We start from the raw sequence: 14,488 nt of genomic DNA, 5'->3' as shown, positions 1-14,488 counted from the left end.
AGTTATTTTAAGGAGCGACATTAAAACTTAAAACGAACAAACATTACTCCGTGTATGAAAGGGGCTGTTCCCTTCTCAACGCCCCGCTCTTTACGCTAAAGTTTGACTCTTTTTCTCAATTCTACTTTATTAAACAGAAAAAAACTTTAGCGTAAAGAGCGGGCCATTGAGAAGAGAACAGCCCCTTTCATACACGGATTAATTTCTGTTCGTTTTAAGTTTTAATGTCGCTCCTTACTTTCAGTTAAAAAAAACTAGTTTTTTTATTTAATTTCTGAACGATTTTGAATTAATGCATGTTTGATTGTGGCTCTCCGCACAAAAATTATTTAAATGAAATTTGCATATTGATTCTTTTTTTGGCTAAATGGCTTTCTCTTAGTTTTGATCAGACGATTTTGAGAAATAAGGGGTGGGTAAGAAAGCCTAGTTGCCCTCCAATTTTTCGATTATTTAAAAAGAGAACTAGAACTTCTAATTTTTAACGAACGATTTTATTAGTAAAAAACATACGTAACTTAAGAAATAACTTACGTACCAAACTTCTATATTCTTATATTTTTATTATGTATATTAGGGGGTTTGCCCCCTCGTTAATAACTCATAAATTTTGTCCCAATTCTTTAAGAACAACCCCTGAACCAGAAGGCCGTAGAATAAATAATTAAAATTACTAAAAATTCTTTAGCATAAAGAGCGAGATATTTAGGAGAAGAACCTCTCATATGCGTAATAATCTCTGTTTGTTTTGAGTTTTAATGCTACTCCTTACTTTCAATTGAAAAAAAAAACTTTTCATGTTTATTTTTTCATTGTTTTTTTTTTTGGTAGAAAATTCTGCCCCCTTTTCATTGAATTTCTCTTCCCCCATGACATATTCCTTCAAAGAATGATCCTCCCACATAGCCCTCTCCCCTCAACCCCCAAGCCAAAAAATCCTCCTGAAAACGTCTGTACACTTCCCAATAACCATTACTGTATGCAAACACTGGTCACAGTTTGTAACGTGCAGCCCCTCCCCCAGGGAGTGACGGGGAGTAAGTTATCCCCAAAGACATTGTTATTACGGTTTTCGACTTTTCTTAACAAAATGGCTATCTTAAAATTTTGATCCGTAGACTTTTGGGAAAAAATGAGCGAGGGGGGCCTAGGTGCCCTTCAATATTTTTGGTCACCTAAAAAGGGCACTAGAACTTTTCATTTCCGTAGAATAATCCCTCTTGCAACATTTCAGGATCGCTTGGTCGATAAACCCCCGCCCCCCCGTCGATACGATGACCCCCGGGAAAAAAAACAAAACAAATAAACACTCACCCGTGATCTGTGTTCTGGCAAAAAATGCGAAATTCCGTATTTTAGTAGATAGGAGCTTGAAATTTGTGCAAAAGGGTTCTCTGATACGCTGAATGCGATGGTGTGACTTTTGTAAAGATTTTCAGACTTTTAGGGGGTGTTTTCCCCTATTTTCCAAAATAAGGCAAATTTTCTCAGGCTCGTAATTTTTGATGACAAAGACTAAATTTGATGAAACTTATATATTTATAATCAGCATGAAAATATGATTCTTTTGATTTATCTCTTAGTATAAAAATTCCGTTTTTTAGAGTTTCGTTTACTATTGAGCCGGGTCGCTCCTTACTACAGTTCGTTACCACGAATTGTTTGATATGTCCAAGCAGCAGACCAGGTAGCTAAGGTGTCAGGGCTGATTAAGAAATATAAAGTAAAAACAGGCCAGAAATATAGAAACACAGAATGTTATTTGAAAAATGTTAAAGATTTTAAAGTATAAGGGAACTGAAACCCCATCCCCTTGCATAAGTGTTTGCATCAGAACTCTACGACCGTTATTTTAATTGTCCTAATTAATTTGATTTCTATATGCTATTAAATAAAAAAACTAGTTTTTTTTAAACTGAAATTAAGGAGCGACATTCAAGCTTAAAACAAAAAGAAATTACTCCGTGTATAAAAGAGGCTGTTTTCTTCTCAACGCCCCGCTCTTTACGCTAAAGCTTGACTCTTTCTCTCAATTCTACTTTATTAAACAGTAAAAAACTTCAGCGTAAATAGCGGGGCGTTGGGAAGGGAACAATCCCTTTATACACGAAGTAATTTCTATTCGTTTTAAGTTATGGCGTCGCTCCTTACTTTTAGTTAAAAAAACTAGTTTTTTTATTTGATTTCTGAAAGTTTTTGAGTTAATGCATGTTTGATTTTGACTCTCCGCACATAAATTATTAAAACGAAATTTGCATGTTAATTCTCTTTTTTTGCTAAATGGCTTTATCTTGGTTTTGATTAGGTTATTTTGAAAAAAGGGGTGGGGGAGGAGGCTTAGTTACCCTCCAGTTTTTCGGTTACTTAAAAAGGCAACTAGAACTATTATTTTTTAACGAACGTTTTTATTAATAAAAAATATACGTAACTTAAGAATTAAGTTATGTAACGAACTTCTATGTTCGTATATTTTTATTATGTATATGAGGGGGTTTGTCCTCTCATTAATACGCTCTTTGCACTAAAGCTTAAATTTTTTCCCAATTCTTTAAGAATGACCCCTGCATCAGAAAGGCCGTAGAATAAATAGTTGAAAGTACTAAAAATAATTTAGCGTAAAGAGCGAGGTAATTAGCAGGAGAAGAACACCTCATATGCGTAATAATCTCTGTTCGTTTTAACTTTTAATGCTACTCCTTACTTTAAGTTGAAAAAAAACTTTTTCATATTTATTTGTTCATTGTCTTTTTTTAATAATAGTGCTAGAAAATCCTGCACTCCCTTCATTGGATTTTTTTTCGCCATGATAAATTCCTCCAAGGACAGATATTCTCATGTAGCTTCCTCCCCTCAACCCCCCAACAATAAAAATCCCTCTGAAAACGTCTGTACACTTCCCGATAACTATCACTGTATGTAAACACTGGTCAAAGTTTGTAACTTGTAGCCCCTCCCCCGGAGACTGTGGGGGAGTAAGTCATCCCCAAAGACATAGTTATTATGTTTTTCGACTATGCTGAACAAAATGGCTATCTCGATATCTCAATAATAAGTCTTCTGGCAAAAACACGAAGTTCCACATTTTTGTAGATTGGAGCTTGAAACTTTTTTAATAGGGTTCTATGATACGCTGAATACGATGGTGTGATTTTCGTCAAAATTCTATGACTTTTAGGGGGTATTTCCTCTATTTCCCAAATTAAGGCAAATTTTCTCAGGCTCGTAACTTTTCATGGGTAAGACTAAACTTGATGAAATTTATACATTTAAAATCAGCATTAAAATACAATTGTTTTGATGTAACTATTGGTATCAAAATTCCGTTTTTTTAGAGTTTTGGTTGCTATTGAGCCGGGTCGTTCCTTACTACAGTTCGTTACCACCAACTGTTTGATTTATTACATTCATCCCGATTAAGTTTCTCGCTTAGAATTTTAATTCGCTTTAATAAATTCTGTATGGCTTTTATTTAAATGCCTAATTGACTTTCATAGACTTTTTGTTTCCCCTTTCTTTAAAATTTCTAAGCTTGTGCCTTCTTAACTAGTCAATTTACACAGGCAATTGCAGCTCAAGGATAAATTGGACTAATAACATAAAACTAACGGCTTAGAAGAGCCATAGGCTCCACTGTACGGTAAAACAGACCAATAAGAAGAGACACCCACACTGAGTACTCAAAGACTTAAATTGCCAGATGCTGAAACTTTGCTAAAATTATGGTAAAAATACTTTGCTAAAATTATGCTAAATAAAACTTTGCTAAATTATGTTAAATAAACTTATTTGTTAAATAAGTTATAAAATTAGTTGTTATAAACTTATTTGTTATAAACTTTATTTTTTATATTTGTTATATGTTATATGTTAAATATAACATTATATGTTAAATATTTGTTATATGTCATATGTTAAATTGTTTATATTTGTTATGTGTTATATTTGTTATATTTTGTTATTTTTATTTGTTATAAACTTGTTATAAACTTATTTGTTTATCATGAAAAGAGAAATCACCAATGCTACAGCACAAACACAAAAAAAAAAAAAAAAAAAAAAAAAAAAAAAAAAAAAAAAAAAAAAAAAAAAAAAAAAAGAGACAGAAGGAGAAAAGGAAGACTGTTTTCCTAAATTAGTGATTAATATAGACCAGCGCTTGAATGAGGCCTTAACCCTACTCATCCATACAATCACATAGGTCAAACAGCATAGCCACACACAATCAACCATAAAGAATAATCCATGGACAGGCAGTCATGTCGTCAATAAGTATAAGTCGTCATTTACCGAACAATAGAAAAAATAATATAGACAAATAATTCAGAGGCAACACCCAACATAAGGGCTCATCAGGAGAATACACTGGCCTATATAGGGTTTCGCCACTCTAAATTCTCTACCCAGCACAGTGTTGTGGCTACCACAGAATATCCATGGCATCCCCGCGTCAGGTATCACCCCCAAAATACATGCCTATGAAAAAAAAAAACAGCAAATGTAAAACAACCAAGTAAAACCAAAACAAGCTTATCCTGTTAATATATCCCTCCCTTTAGCAACAATAGGTAAACTAAATATTATAAATTTTACCAAATCACAAATATTAACACATTGCAAAAAACCTGAATGAACTAAACAATTATAGAATTCATCTTTACCATGTGGCTAATTTTTTAAAAAAATCCGCTCAATTAGAAACACAATTCAAAATAAATGGCGCTGTGACAACATTTCTCGAACCTCCGAAATTAGTTAAAAATTTCTTTAAGTATTTCTAGATAATTCTTTTTTTTTTTGTTAAATAAACTTATTTTATAAATAAACTTATTTTTATATTCTAATAAACTAATTTGCTAAATTATGCTAAATAAACTCTGCTAAATTAATTATAAGAAACTTAGCTAAATTATGCTAAATATATTTTGGCTAAAAATACGTAGTTCAAAAGTAGATTAGCGGGATATCAGATCTTTAGTTCTTAGAAGAATCACGCAAGGAAGTCTCGAACTCTGAAAACCTTCAAATTTCGCTAGAATCTTATCTAGGGTATCCAGATCATCTGCAAAAATCGTTATCATAACCCATGGTTGCCATCAACTTATCCCCTTTTGCTACAGATACAAAAGCAGGACATTCTTAGTTAAAAACCTATTGCAAAAAACTGAAGATTCAAAGAAGCATGTGTACATATTTCAAACATTGATATAAAAGGAATAATAAGACATCGTTCAACTATAATAATAACTTCACATAAGAAGAAATCGTTCTATCATTATCAAGAAAAAATTGCTGCGTTTACGGGGGGAGGGGCTTCTCATAGATTAAGTAATTTTTAATTATACCAAAACTTAACGTCTTTGAATCGTAAAATATTTTAGTTTAATTATACACTGTTAGGACCAATACAATAATAAAAAAAAAGGTATGTATGCGAGGTGAAGGGAGACTTGGGGCCGGGTCCTCAGAATATTACTTATTTTGTAACATCTCAATTCATCACATAATATGCAAATATTTATTTAATTTCTTGACGAATTTCACCCCCCCTTAAATAAACTCCAACGTATGTGACGGCAAATGCTTTATATATGTATACAAATGTGTACGTTCCTGCTTTGAGCAAGCGCATGCTTACAAGCAAGTTTTAGACATTTTTATTACGGAATTATAATTCTTGAAATGTCTTAAGAATAAGGTCATACTTCAGAAAGAAAGTTGGATCAGACACAAGAAATACGAGGATACAATTATTTTAAGACTTGTTGTTCAGGGGTTTCACCGCGGTTTCTCCCCGCCGCAGACAACCGGTTGGAAATTAAAGCCTAAAAAAATAGGTGCAAAGTTCACATTTTCCTAGATATAGGTAAGGGTCATCATTTTGAACTTGACCCATTTCTAATGCACCAATCAATTCACAAACCATATTTTAGGATTTCAAGCTTTTTATTGAGAGAGAGACTCAGCCACGTCTAAGATTATTGTCAAGTATCTTTAGCCACTCTCCTCCCCACACCACAAAGTTGTAGCTTACCTTAAGCTCAGTAATTTAAGTTAATTTTAATATAAATTAATTTTATTGAGTTATTTTATAATTTAAACTTATTATTTTATATATAAGTGTTAATGTATATTAACATTATAGTCATACATTAATGATAATTATTTATGTACTTATTTAATTTTATGAATGATCATATTAAAGTTCCAAGGAAAGTAAAAGTGAAACTTGATAGCTTGAATTTGTTTGTAGCTCACACAGCTCTGTATATCTTAAAAATTAGGAAAAGAAGAAATTCAATTTTTAGTGAAATAAACCCTAAATATATAGTTTTTGGTAATAACGGCGCCGAATTAAAAAAAGAGTGGATGAAAAATCAGCAAAAAATAAGCTATAAATATATGGCACCAAAAAAACTAACAAGTAGTTACTATTTGAGTTTTTACGGGCGAGAAGCGTTGTCGCAATTGACTAGCTAATTTTCATCTTTTTTTTTATACTTCAACCGGGCAACATGGACGAAAAGGTGGTACTGTCCTAAAAACTATGGAATTTTTAACAATTAAAGCAAAAATCCTAGAAAACCGTGATTTTCAGGTCAGAATAGATCTAAGATGGGTTCGAGGGCCCAAAAATATTTTTATTTGGATGTTTTCAATCAGGCAACATTAACGAAAATGTAGTACTGTCGCAAAAACCACACAGTTATTAACAATTAAAATAGAAAGTCTAAGAAACCATGGTTTTCAGGTAAGAATAGATCTAAGATGGGTACCAGGGGCGAAAAAAATATTAATTTGGATGTCTTCAACCTGGCAACACTGACAAAAATGTGGTACTGTCCTAATCACTTCACAATCTTTTACAATTAGAACAAAAGTCTAGAAAATCATGGTTTTCCGGTAAGAATAGATCTAAGATGGGTTCGAGAGACAAAATATATTTTTATTTGGATGTCTTTAACCTGGCAACATTGACGAAAATGTGGTACGGTCCTAAAAACTATACAATTTTTAAAAATTAGAACACAAATCCTAGAAAACCATGGTTTTCAGGTAAGAATAGATCAAAGATGGGTTCTAAGGGTGATTTTTTTTTTATTTTGATGTCTTCAATATGGCAAAACTGACGAAAATGTAGTACTGTCCTAAAAACTTCACAATTTTTAAAAATTAGAAAAATTAAAAACTAGAAAACCGTGGCTTTCAGGTAAGAATAGATCTAAAATGGGTTCGAGGGACGGAAAATATTTTTATTTAGATTTCTTTAATATTTCAAAGAAGAAAAAAAGTGGGAAGGACTACTTTTGTGTATGTTTAATTCTATGAGAACCTGTTTCAAAGCACTTTGAAGCATAACGTAGGGTACTTCCCAAATATCTTTAATAGCTACAGAAGGAATAACGAAGAAGGTATGAAATACCCTGCACTAGAAAAGTACCATATTGTGACAAAGGGGTAACAGCTTTTCAGGTTTTTTGACTTAGTCACTACTAATTAAAAAAAAGAAAGAAATATTTTTCTCTATTGAAAGTAAAAAGCCATTTAAAGCCTAAAATTAACAAAAGCCACGCTAAATCCGACTAAGGCTTTATTTGGAGTCTAGTGAATATCAAACAGTTCGTGGTAACGAACTGTATGTAAGGAGTGACCCGACTTAATTGTAACCAAAACTCTAAAAAACGGAATTTCGATTCCAATAGATATATAATAATAGATATATTTATTAGAAAATAATAAGGCCCCAGGTGCTGATAGTATGATTAATGAGTTCCTTAAATATGGTGGCTCTGAGGTTAGGAATAAGCTACTGAAGATTATGAACATGATTTTAGAAAAAGGGGAAGTACCCAATGATTTTAGGAAAACCTTAATTAAACCACTGTATAAGAAAGGTGACAAGTGTGAGTGTCGTAATTATCGAGGCATTAGTCTGGTCTCTGTAGGTAGCAAATTACTGAGTAATATGATACTCTTTAGACTGAGACATGCTGTAGACAAAGTTTTAAGAAAAGAACAATGCGGTTTTAGGAAAGGTAGAGGATGTGTCGACCATGTTTTCACTCTTAGGTTAATAATTGAGAAGTCCCTTCGTTGTCAAACACCTTTGGTCCTTAGTTTTATCGATTATGAGCAAGCTTTCGATTCTGTTGATAGAACAGCGTTAAGAAAGGTCTTATCGTTATATGATATACCAGAAAAATACATTAAAGTGATCTGCGCTATGTACGAGAATAATACTGCAGCGGTTAAGGTAGGAAATGAGGTTAGCAACTGGTTTTGTATTAAATCAGGAGTTAAGCAGGGTTGTGTTCTATCCCCCTTTATATGGATCATTTTGATGGACTTCGTCTTAAGGAGCACAGGAAAGGCAATTGGAGACCATGGAATCAAATGGAGAGGAAGAACGCTCCTGGACTTAGATTATGCTGATGATTTAAGCATATTAGATGAAAGTGTGAGCAAAATGAATGAATTTTTAGAGGTTTTACGAGTTCAGGGTGCTAAAATAGGCTTGAAAATTAATATTAAGAAGACTAAGTCACTAAGGCTAGGAATAAGTGAAGATGAACAGGTGACATTAGGTAACGAAAAGATTGATCAGGTTGGGAGCTTCAATTACCTTGGTAGTATTATTAGTAAAGATGGTGGGAGCAGTGAAGATGTTAAAAGTAGAATAGGTAAAGCTCAGGGTGTTTTTTCACAGTTAAAAAAAGTTTGGAAGAATAGAAAGATAAGCCTACAAACCAAGATTAGAATATTGGAAGCTACAGTGATGACAGCGGTCAAATATGGCTCTGAAGCATGGGCACTCCGAAAAGCAGATGAAAATTTACTAGATGTTTTCCAGAGAAATTGCCTACGGATTGTTCTGGGTACCCGGCTGACTGACCGTATTTCAAACAGTAGGTTGTACGAAAAGTGTGGTTCAATCCCGCTTTCTGGGGCTATAATGAAAGAAAGGTTGAGATGGCTAGGCCACGTTCTACGGATGAAGGATGACAGATTACCGAAGATTGTCCTTTTTGGCCAACCGTCCGGGGCTACACGGAAAGCAGGTCGTCCTTGTCTGGGTTGGGAGGATGTCATAAATAAAGATTTAAAGGAAATGGGAACTTCCTGGGAGTGTGTAAAGAGGGAGGCTTTAAATAGATTAGGTTGGAGGAGGAGCGTGCGTAGCTGTGTTGGCCTTAGGCGGCTTGGTGCTGCAGTGAGTTATTAGTAGTAGTAGTAGTAGTAGTAGTATCAAAAGAATCGGATTTTTATATTGATTTCAAATGTATAAGTTTCATTAAGTTTAGTCTCACCCATCAGAGAACCCAAAAGTAAAGGTTTTATGCTTCTATCTGAAAAAATTTGGAATTTGGTATTTTTCGCTAGAGGAAAGATCACGGATGCGTGTTTATTTTTTTTCCCCAGGAGTGATCGTATCAACCCAGTGGTCCTAGAGTACCGTGAATGGGCTAATTAAAACGGAAATTAAAAGTTCTAGTGCCATTTTTAGTTGTAAAAAAGATTGGAGGACAACTTGGCCCCCTCCTTAACCCCCTTTTTGCCAAAATCGTCCGAATAAAATTTTTAAATAACCATTTTGTTCACCATAGTCAAAAGGCCTAATAAATATGCCTTTGGATATAAAATGATACCACCCAGTCGCAGGGGAAAGGTCTTTAAGTTATAAAAGTTGCCCATTGTTTACGCACAGTTTATGTTATTGGAAAGCCTACATATATTTTAGGGTGGAAAGGTGAATTTTCTACTGAGGGTTTTATCATGGGGGAACTCTCCATGGGGAGGGAAGTTTCCAAGGGCTAAACTTGTCAGAGGAAATTATACACTGGGAGAATTTGCCAAAATTCCTATATTTTTTTTTTATTTCTTGCTTTCTCTTTTCCGTATCAATTTTATGTGTCGAGTTGTTAAGGATAATTTTCCTGGGAAAATTTTCACTTGGATAAAATTGTCTAGAGGATATATCCGTGGGGAGGGTATTTCTTCATGGAGTAAAGGACAGATTTCGCAAGATTATTTAAAAATGATGAGAAATTGAATAAAAAACAAGTATTTTCAACTGAAAATAAGGAGCGACATTAAAACTTATAACGAACAGAAATCATTATGTATATGAAGGGGGTTGCCTCCTCATCAGAACCTTGCTATTTACGCTGAATTTTGTCCTAATTCCTTAAGAACAACTCCTGAAACACAAGGGTTGTTTAATTGGAGCAATAAGAAGATTTTTTTCAAAAGTACTAAACAGCTTTAGCGTAAAGAGTAAGGAGTTGACAACCCTCTTTACATGCGTAATAATTTCATTTCGTTTTAAGTTTTAATGTTGCTCCTTACTTTCAGTCGAACTACTTGTTTTTTGTTTGTTTTTGTAAGAGGTTGAAGTTTCGGCCCAAAGAATGTAGTTCATTTAACTGGTAGCCCCCTTGATATGTAAGATAATTAAAATTCATTTTAAGCTTTAAAGTTTGTCTTTAGTTTCACATGAAAAATTATTTTTCTTGATATGCAACTATATACAATATATTGCTTTTTCAAGATTACCCTAAATATGAGGTCGCTAAACCCCCTTAGCTTCCTATTCTTCCGCTGAAGTTTAACTTTTCCGTAACAATGTTTCTAAAACGATAATTACCCTTTAATAGTGTGCCCCCCTGTGAAGTTAAATGGGCGATGGAAGTCGGTCTTAATTTTTATAACTTTTTTTTAGCTCATATTGTATTGTCATTCTGGGTGGGGGGAGGTTCATCGTCCTGTTCCCTTAAGATGCACCCTATTCTTTCTTAATTCTGCACAGGTAAGTGTATGTATGCATGTTTTCTTTGCATCCAGAAATATTTAAGCAAGACCAGAAGAGCTACCACACCCTAAGCATCCATATATCATGTATAATCCAAACACTTTCCTACAAATAAAAGGAATTTATCGAGCTGAAACCACTTCCATATTTATTTGAAGAATTTTTTTGAAAGCTCGGGCCTCAAAATGCGCAATTCGAGTGTTCAATCACTTCTTCCTCCAGAAAAAGAAATTTCCCGTTGAGTTTTTTTTTACAACAATTAAATACTCCGCGTCAGTGAATATTATCAAACAGTTCGTGGTAACGAACTGTAGTAAGGAGCGACCCGGCTCAATAGTAAACGAAACTCTAAAACATGGAATTTGGATGCTAAAAGATATATCAAAAGAATGGGATTTTTATGCTGATTTTAAATATATAAGTTTCATCAAATTTAGTCTTTGTCATCAAAAGTTACGAGCCTGAGAAAATTTGCCTTATTTTGGAAAATAGGGGGAACACCCCCTAAAAGTCATAGGACTTTTCCTCCTCAACGCCCCGCTCTTTACGCTAAAATTTTTTACTGTTTTAAAAATAGAGTTAAGAGAAAGAGTCACACTTTAGCGTAAAGAGCGGGGCGTTGAGGAGTAAAATATACAGTTCATATACATGTTCATATACAGAGCAATTTCTGTTCGTTTTAAGTTTTAATGTTGCTCCTTTCTTTCATTTAAAAAACCTTGTTTATTTTTATTTAATCTTACGTTAGGACTAACCACTTATGAAATAGGGCTATTCAACATTTTGTAATTTTTTGGAGCTTTTGTTTCTATCGAATAAGTCACTACTTGCTTACCTTCTATTGCAAGAACTGCTTTGACCTAGTCAAAGCCAAGCGCTTTTAATTAAAAAATTTTTAAGAATAATAGGAGTTAAACGATTTAGCTTCTGAATAGTCTAATCCAAGGGTTTTCAGCTCAAAGTTTTATACTAACTCAGATTATGTATTTATCCTAATTCTGATTCAGTACAAAGTAAATACTCAAGTAATTGTTTAAAAAGGAGGATTTATAGATTTAGCTTCTGAATGCCTAAATTAAATAATTATCAATCCCAAAAACAGGAAACACTTACTCAGATCATCCATTCTTGTTCTGCAACCAAGTTGAAAATTTCCACCATTTGGATAGAAATCTGCATGACCGAGCGGGGATAAAAACCCTAGGCCTTTGGCCCTATGACTAGCTTTACCATTGGTATGAATTACATCTACAAATGCGGCATCGCCTTTGTCTAATCGATCTTTTGGATATGAATGAGAAAAACCAGGTAATGCTGGATCCAAACCTAAGGCATAGGATATAAAATAGAAATATAGAAATACATTTTTTTTAACAGGATAAAAGTGACACAAAAATATTTTCATCATTTCGGCTTTGAATTTTTTTTTTGGTGTTAGAGGTCTACAAATGCAGCAGTATCTATATCTATTTAGTCGTTTTAATGTGAATGGAAATAAAATCTGGCAATGTTGGATCCATGCCTGAAGCAAAGGGTTTAAAATATAGAAATAAATAAAGAGAAAACAGGATATAATCGACCCAACTTTTTTTTTCTGTTTTGGATGTTTTGTTTGTGTTAGAGATCCACAAATATTGCACTGTCTACATCTAATTAGATGTTAGAATATGTATGAAAGGAATATGACAATGCTGGATCCATACCTAAGGCATGAGGTTAAGAATATAGAAATTAATAATGTGAAAAACAGGATGTAATTGGCACGACAATATTTTCATCTTATTCTGCATCTTTTTTGAGGTGCAAGAGGTCTTCAGATCTTGCATCATCTATTTATAATCGGTCGTTTGGATATGAAAAAAAAAAAATTCGGGCAGTGATAGATCCACGATGGAGCCATAATGTTTAAAATATAGAAAGAAATAATGTGAAAAACAGGATATAATTTTTCACGATAATTTTTTCATTGTTTCATCTTTGAACACTTTGTTGGTGTCAGATATCTAAAAATGTTGCACTATATACATGCAGTAGTGTTTTTGTGAAAAAAAAAAAAAAAAAAAAAAAAAAAAACTGGCAGTACTGGATTCATACCTGAAGCAAAGGGGTTAAAATATTTAACATACTAAGTTAAAAACAAGATTTAATTGACGAGAAAATAGTTTCGTCTTTTCTTCAGTTGATGTTCCAGATCTACAAATGCTGCATCATCTATATCTAGCTGTTTTCATATGAATGAAAAAAAGCTTGTAATGCTGGATCAACACTTGAGCCATAAGGTTAAAAATATGAAAATCAGTAAGTTGGACAGGACACGATTGACCTCAAAATATTTTAACCTTTTCAGGCTTTGAAAACTTTTGGTGTTAGAAGATTTGATTTTTATTTCTTGAATAGTTTTAGGAGATAATTTCATTGCCTTGGAACATGTCAAACCAGCTTTTATATCGACATAGCCATCAGTTAAAATTATAAATAGAAAACGTTTGAATAGTACGTTTATATCCAAAAGTAAATACACTTGAAAGTAAAAAGATTGTCTGCTACTGAAAACCAAATACATTTTAAATCTTTGCACTTTTTTTTAACCTTTATAAATAAAAAATTATTAAGTCTTTAAGGAGCAAATATCAGTATATGCATATTAAAAATGTTGATTTACATTCATTATCTTCCATAATAAATTATCTTCCACATTCATTAGTGTACTACACATGTTAGTTTATGCTCGTTTCGAGTGTGACTCGGCTATTTATTATGATTTCTGCTGGTTTGGGTTTCATCTATTTATTGATAGTGATTTGAGGTAGTTTTACGCGTTGAAGATTATTTGACTTCATATCTGCTCAAATTTTTCACTAAAAAATTTATTTTATGAAACGAGTTTTTGCAATTAATTTCTATTCGTTTTTAATGTCGTAGTTTTTTCATGGAAAAGAAAAAAATATTTATGTTTTTTTTTTATAGAATTCCATAGTTTTGCTTGCTATTTGTATGTTGGAGAGAATTTTTCAACAATTTTCAACAACATACAGCCTTTTGAAAATCTTGACAAACATAGCAATGTTTATTTTAGTTTCATGCCTCCTCAAGTTGGCCTGAAAAACAAAACTTAATACCATTCTCAAAACATTTTACCTACGCTCTTTGAGAACCAGGATACACCTATCCTTTTTTTATTTAGTTAAATTGTAAGACCAGAAGAAGTAATAGTAGCGGCCCTGAAAGTTTCAACTGAATACCCTTAGTCGTTGTTGAGATATTGCTGTGACGTCGTATTGCCAACCAGGATACATACAATGCTTTTGGATTTAGTTTTAAAACAACTTTAGTTTTAAAGCATAATGGATAAATTTCATCACTGTGTGGGGTTTTACATAACCAATATTCCTAGAGATATAGTTTATGGACCGTTCATCTATTCTGAACAAAATGGCTATCTAAATATTTTGATTGGGCGTGTTTGGAAAATTGGGTGTGTAGGCTTTGGAGGAGAGCTGCTTGCCCTCGATCACCTTTGGCTCTTAAAAAGGGCAGTAGAACTTTTAATTTCCAATCAAATCACCTTCATTAAAAGTTTCTATGTTACTGCTACCTAAAAGCGCTTACAGCACTATTTGTATATGATAGCACTACACTGCGTATTATATTGTTTATTTGCCCTTTTGAAAAACCCGCATG

At 33.1% G+C, this 14,488-nt stretch overlaps 1 protein-coding gene across 1 annotated transcript in view; it reads right to left on the bottom strand.

The window, feature by feature from the left end:
• Positions 1-14,488, bottom strand: part of LOC136036505 (lipase member I-like) — a 102,316-nt gene that overhangs the window by 23,216 nt on the left and 64,612 nt on the right. Inside the window, exon 5 of the mRNA XM_065718794.1 lies at positions 11,921-12,133. Within this exon, the coding sequence (XP_065574866.1) occupies positions 11,921-12,133 (213 nt within the window). The remainder of the gene's footprint in view (positions 1-11,920; positions 12,134-14,488) is intronic.

Source organism: Artemia franciscana, chromosome 15, assembly GCF_032884065.1.
Source record: "Artemia franciscana chromosome 15, ASM3288406v1, whole genome shotgun sequence".
NCBI classification, from domain to species: domain Eukaryota; kingdom Metazoa; phylum Arthropoda; class Branchiopoda; order Anostraca; family Artemiidae; genus Artemia; species Artemia franciscana.
The sequence above is the reverse complement of the archived record's forward strand: the minus strand, read 5'-3'. Positions and strand labels throughout refer to the sequence as shown.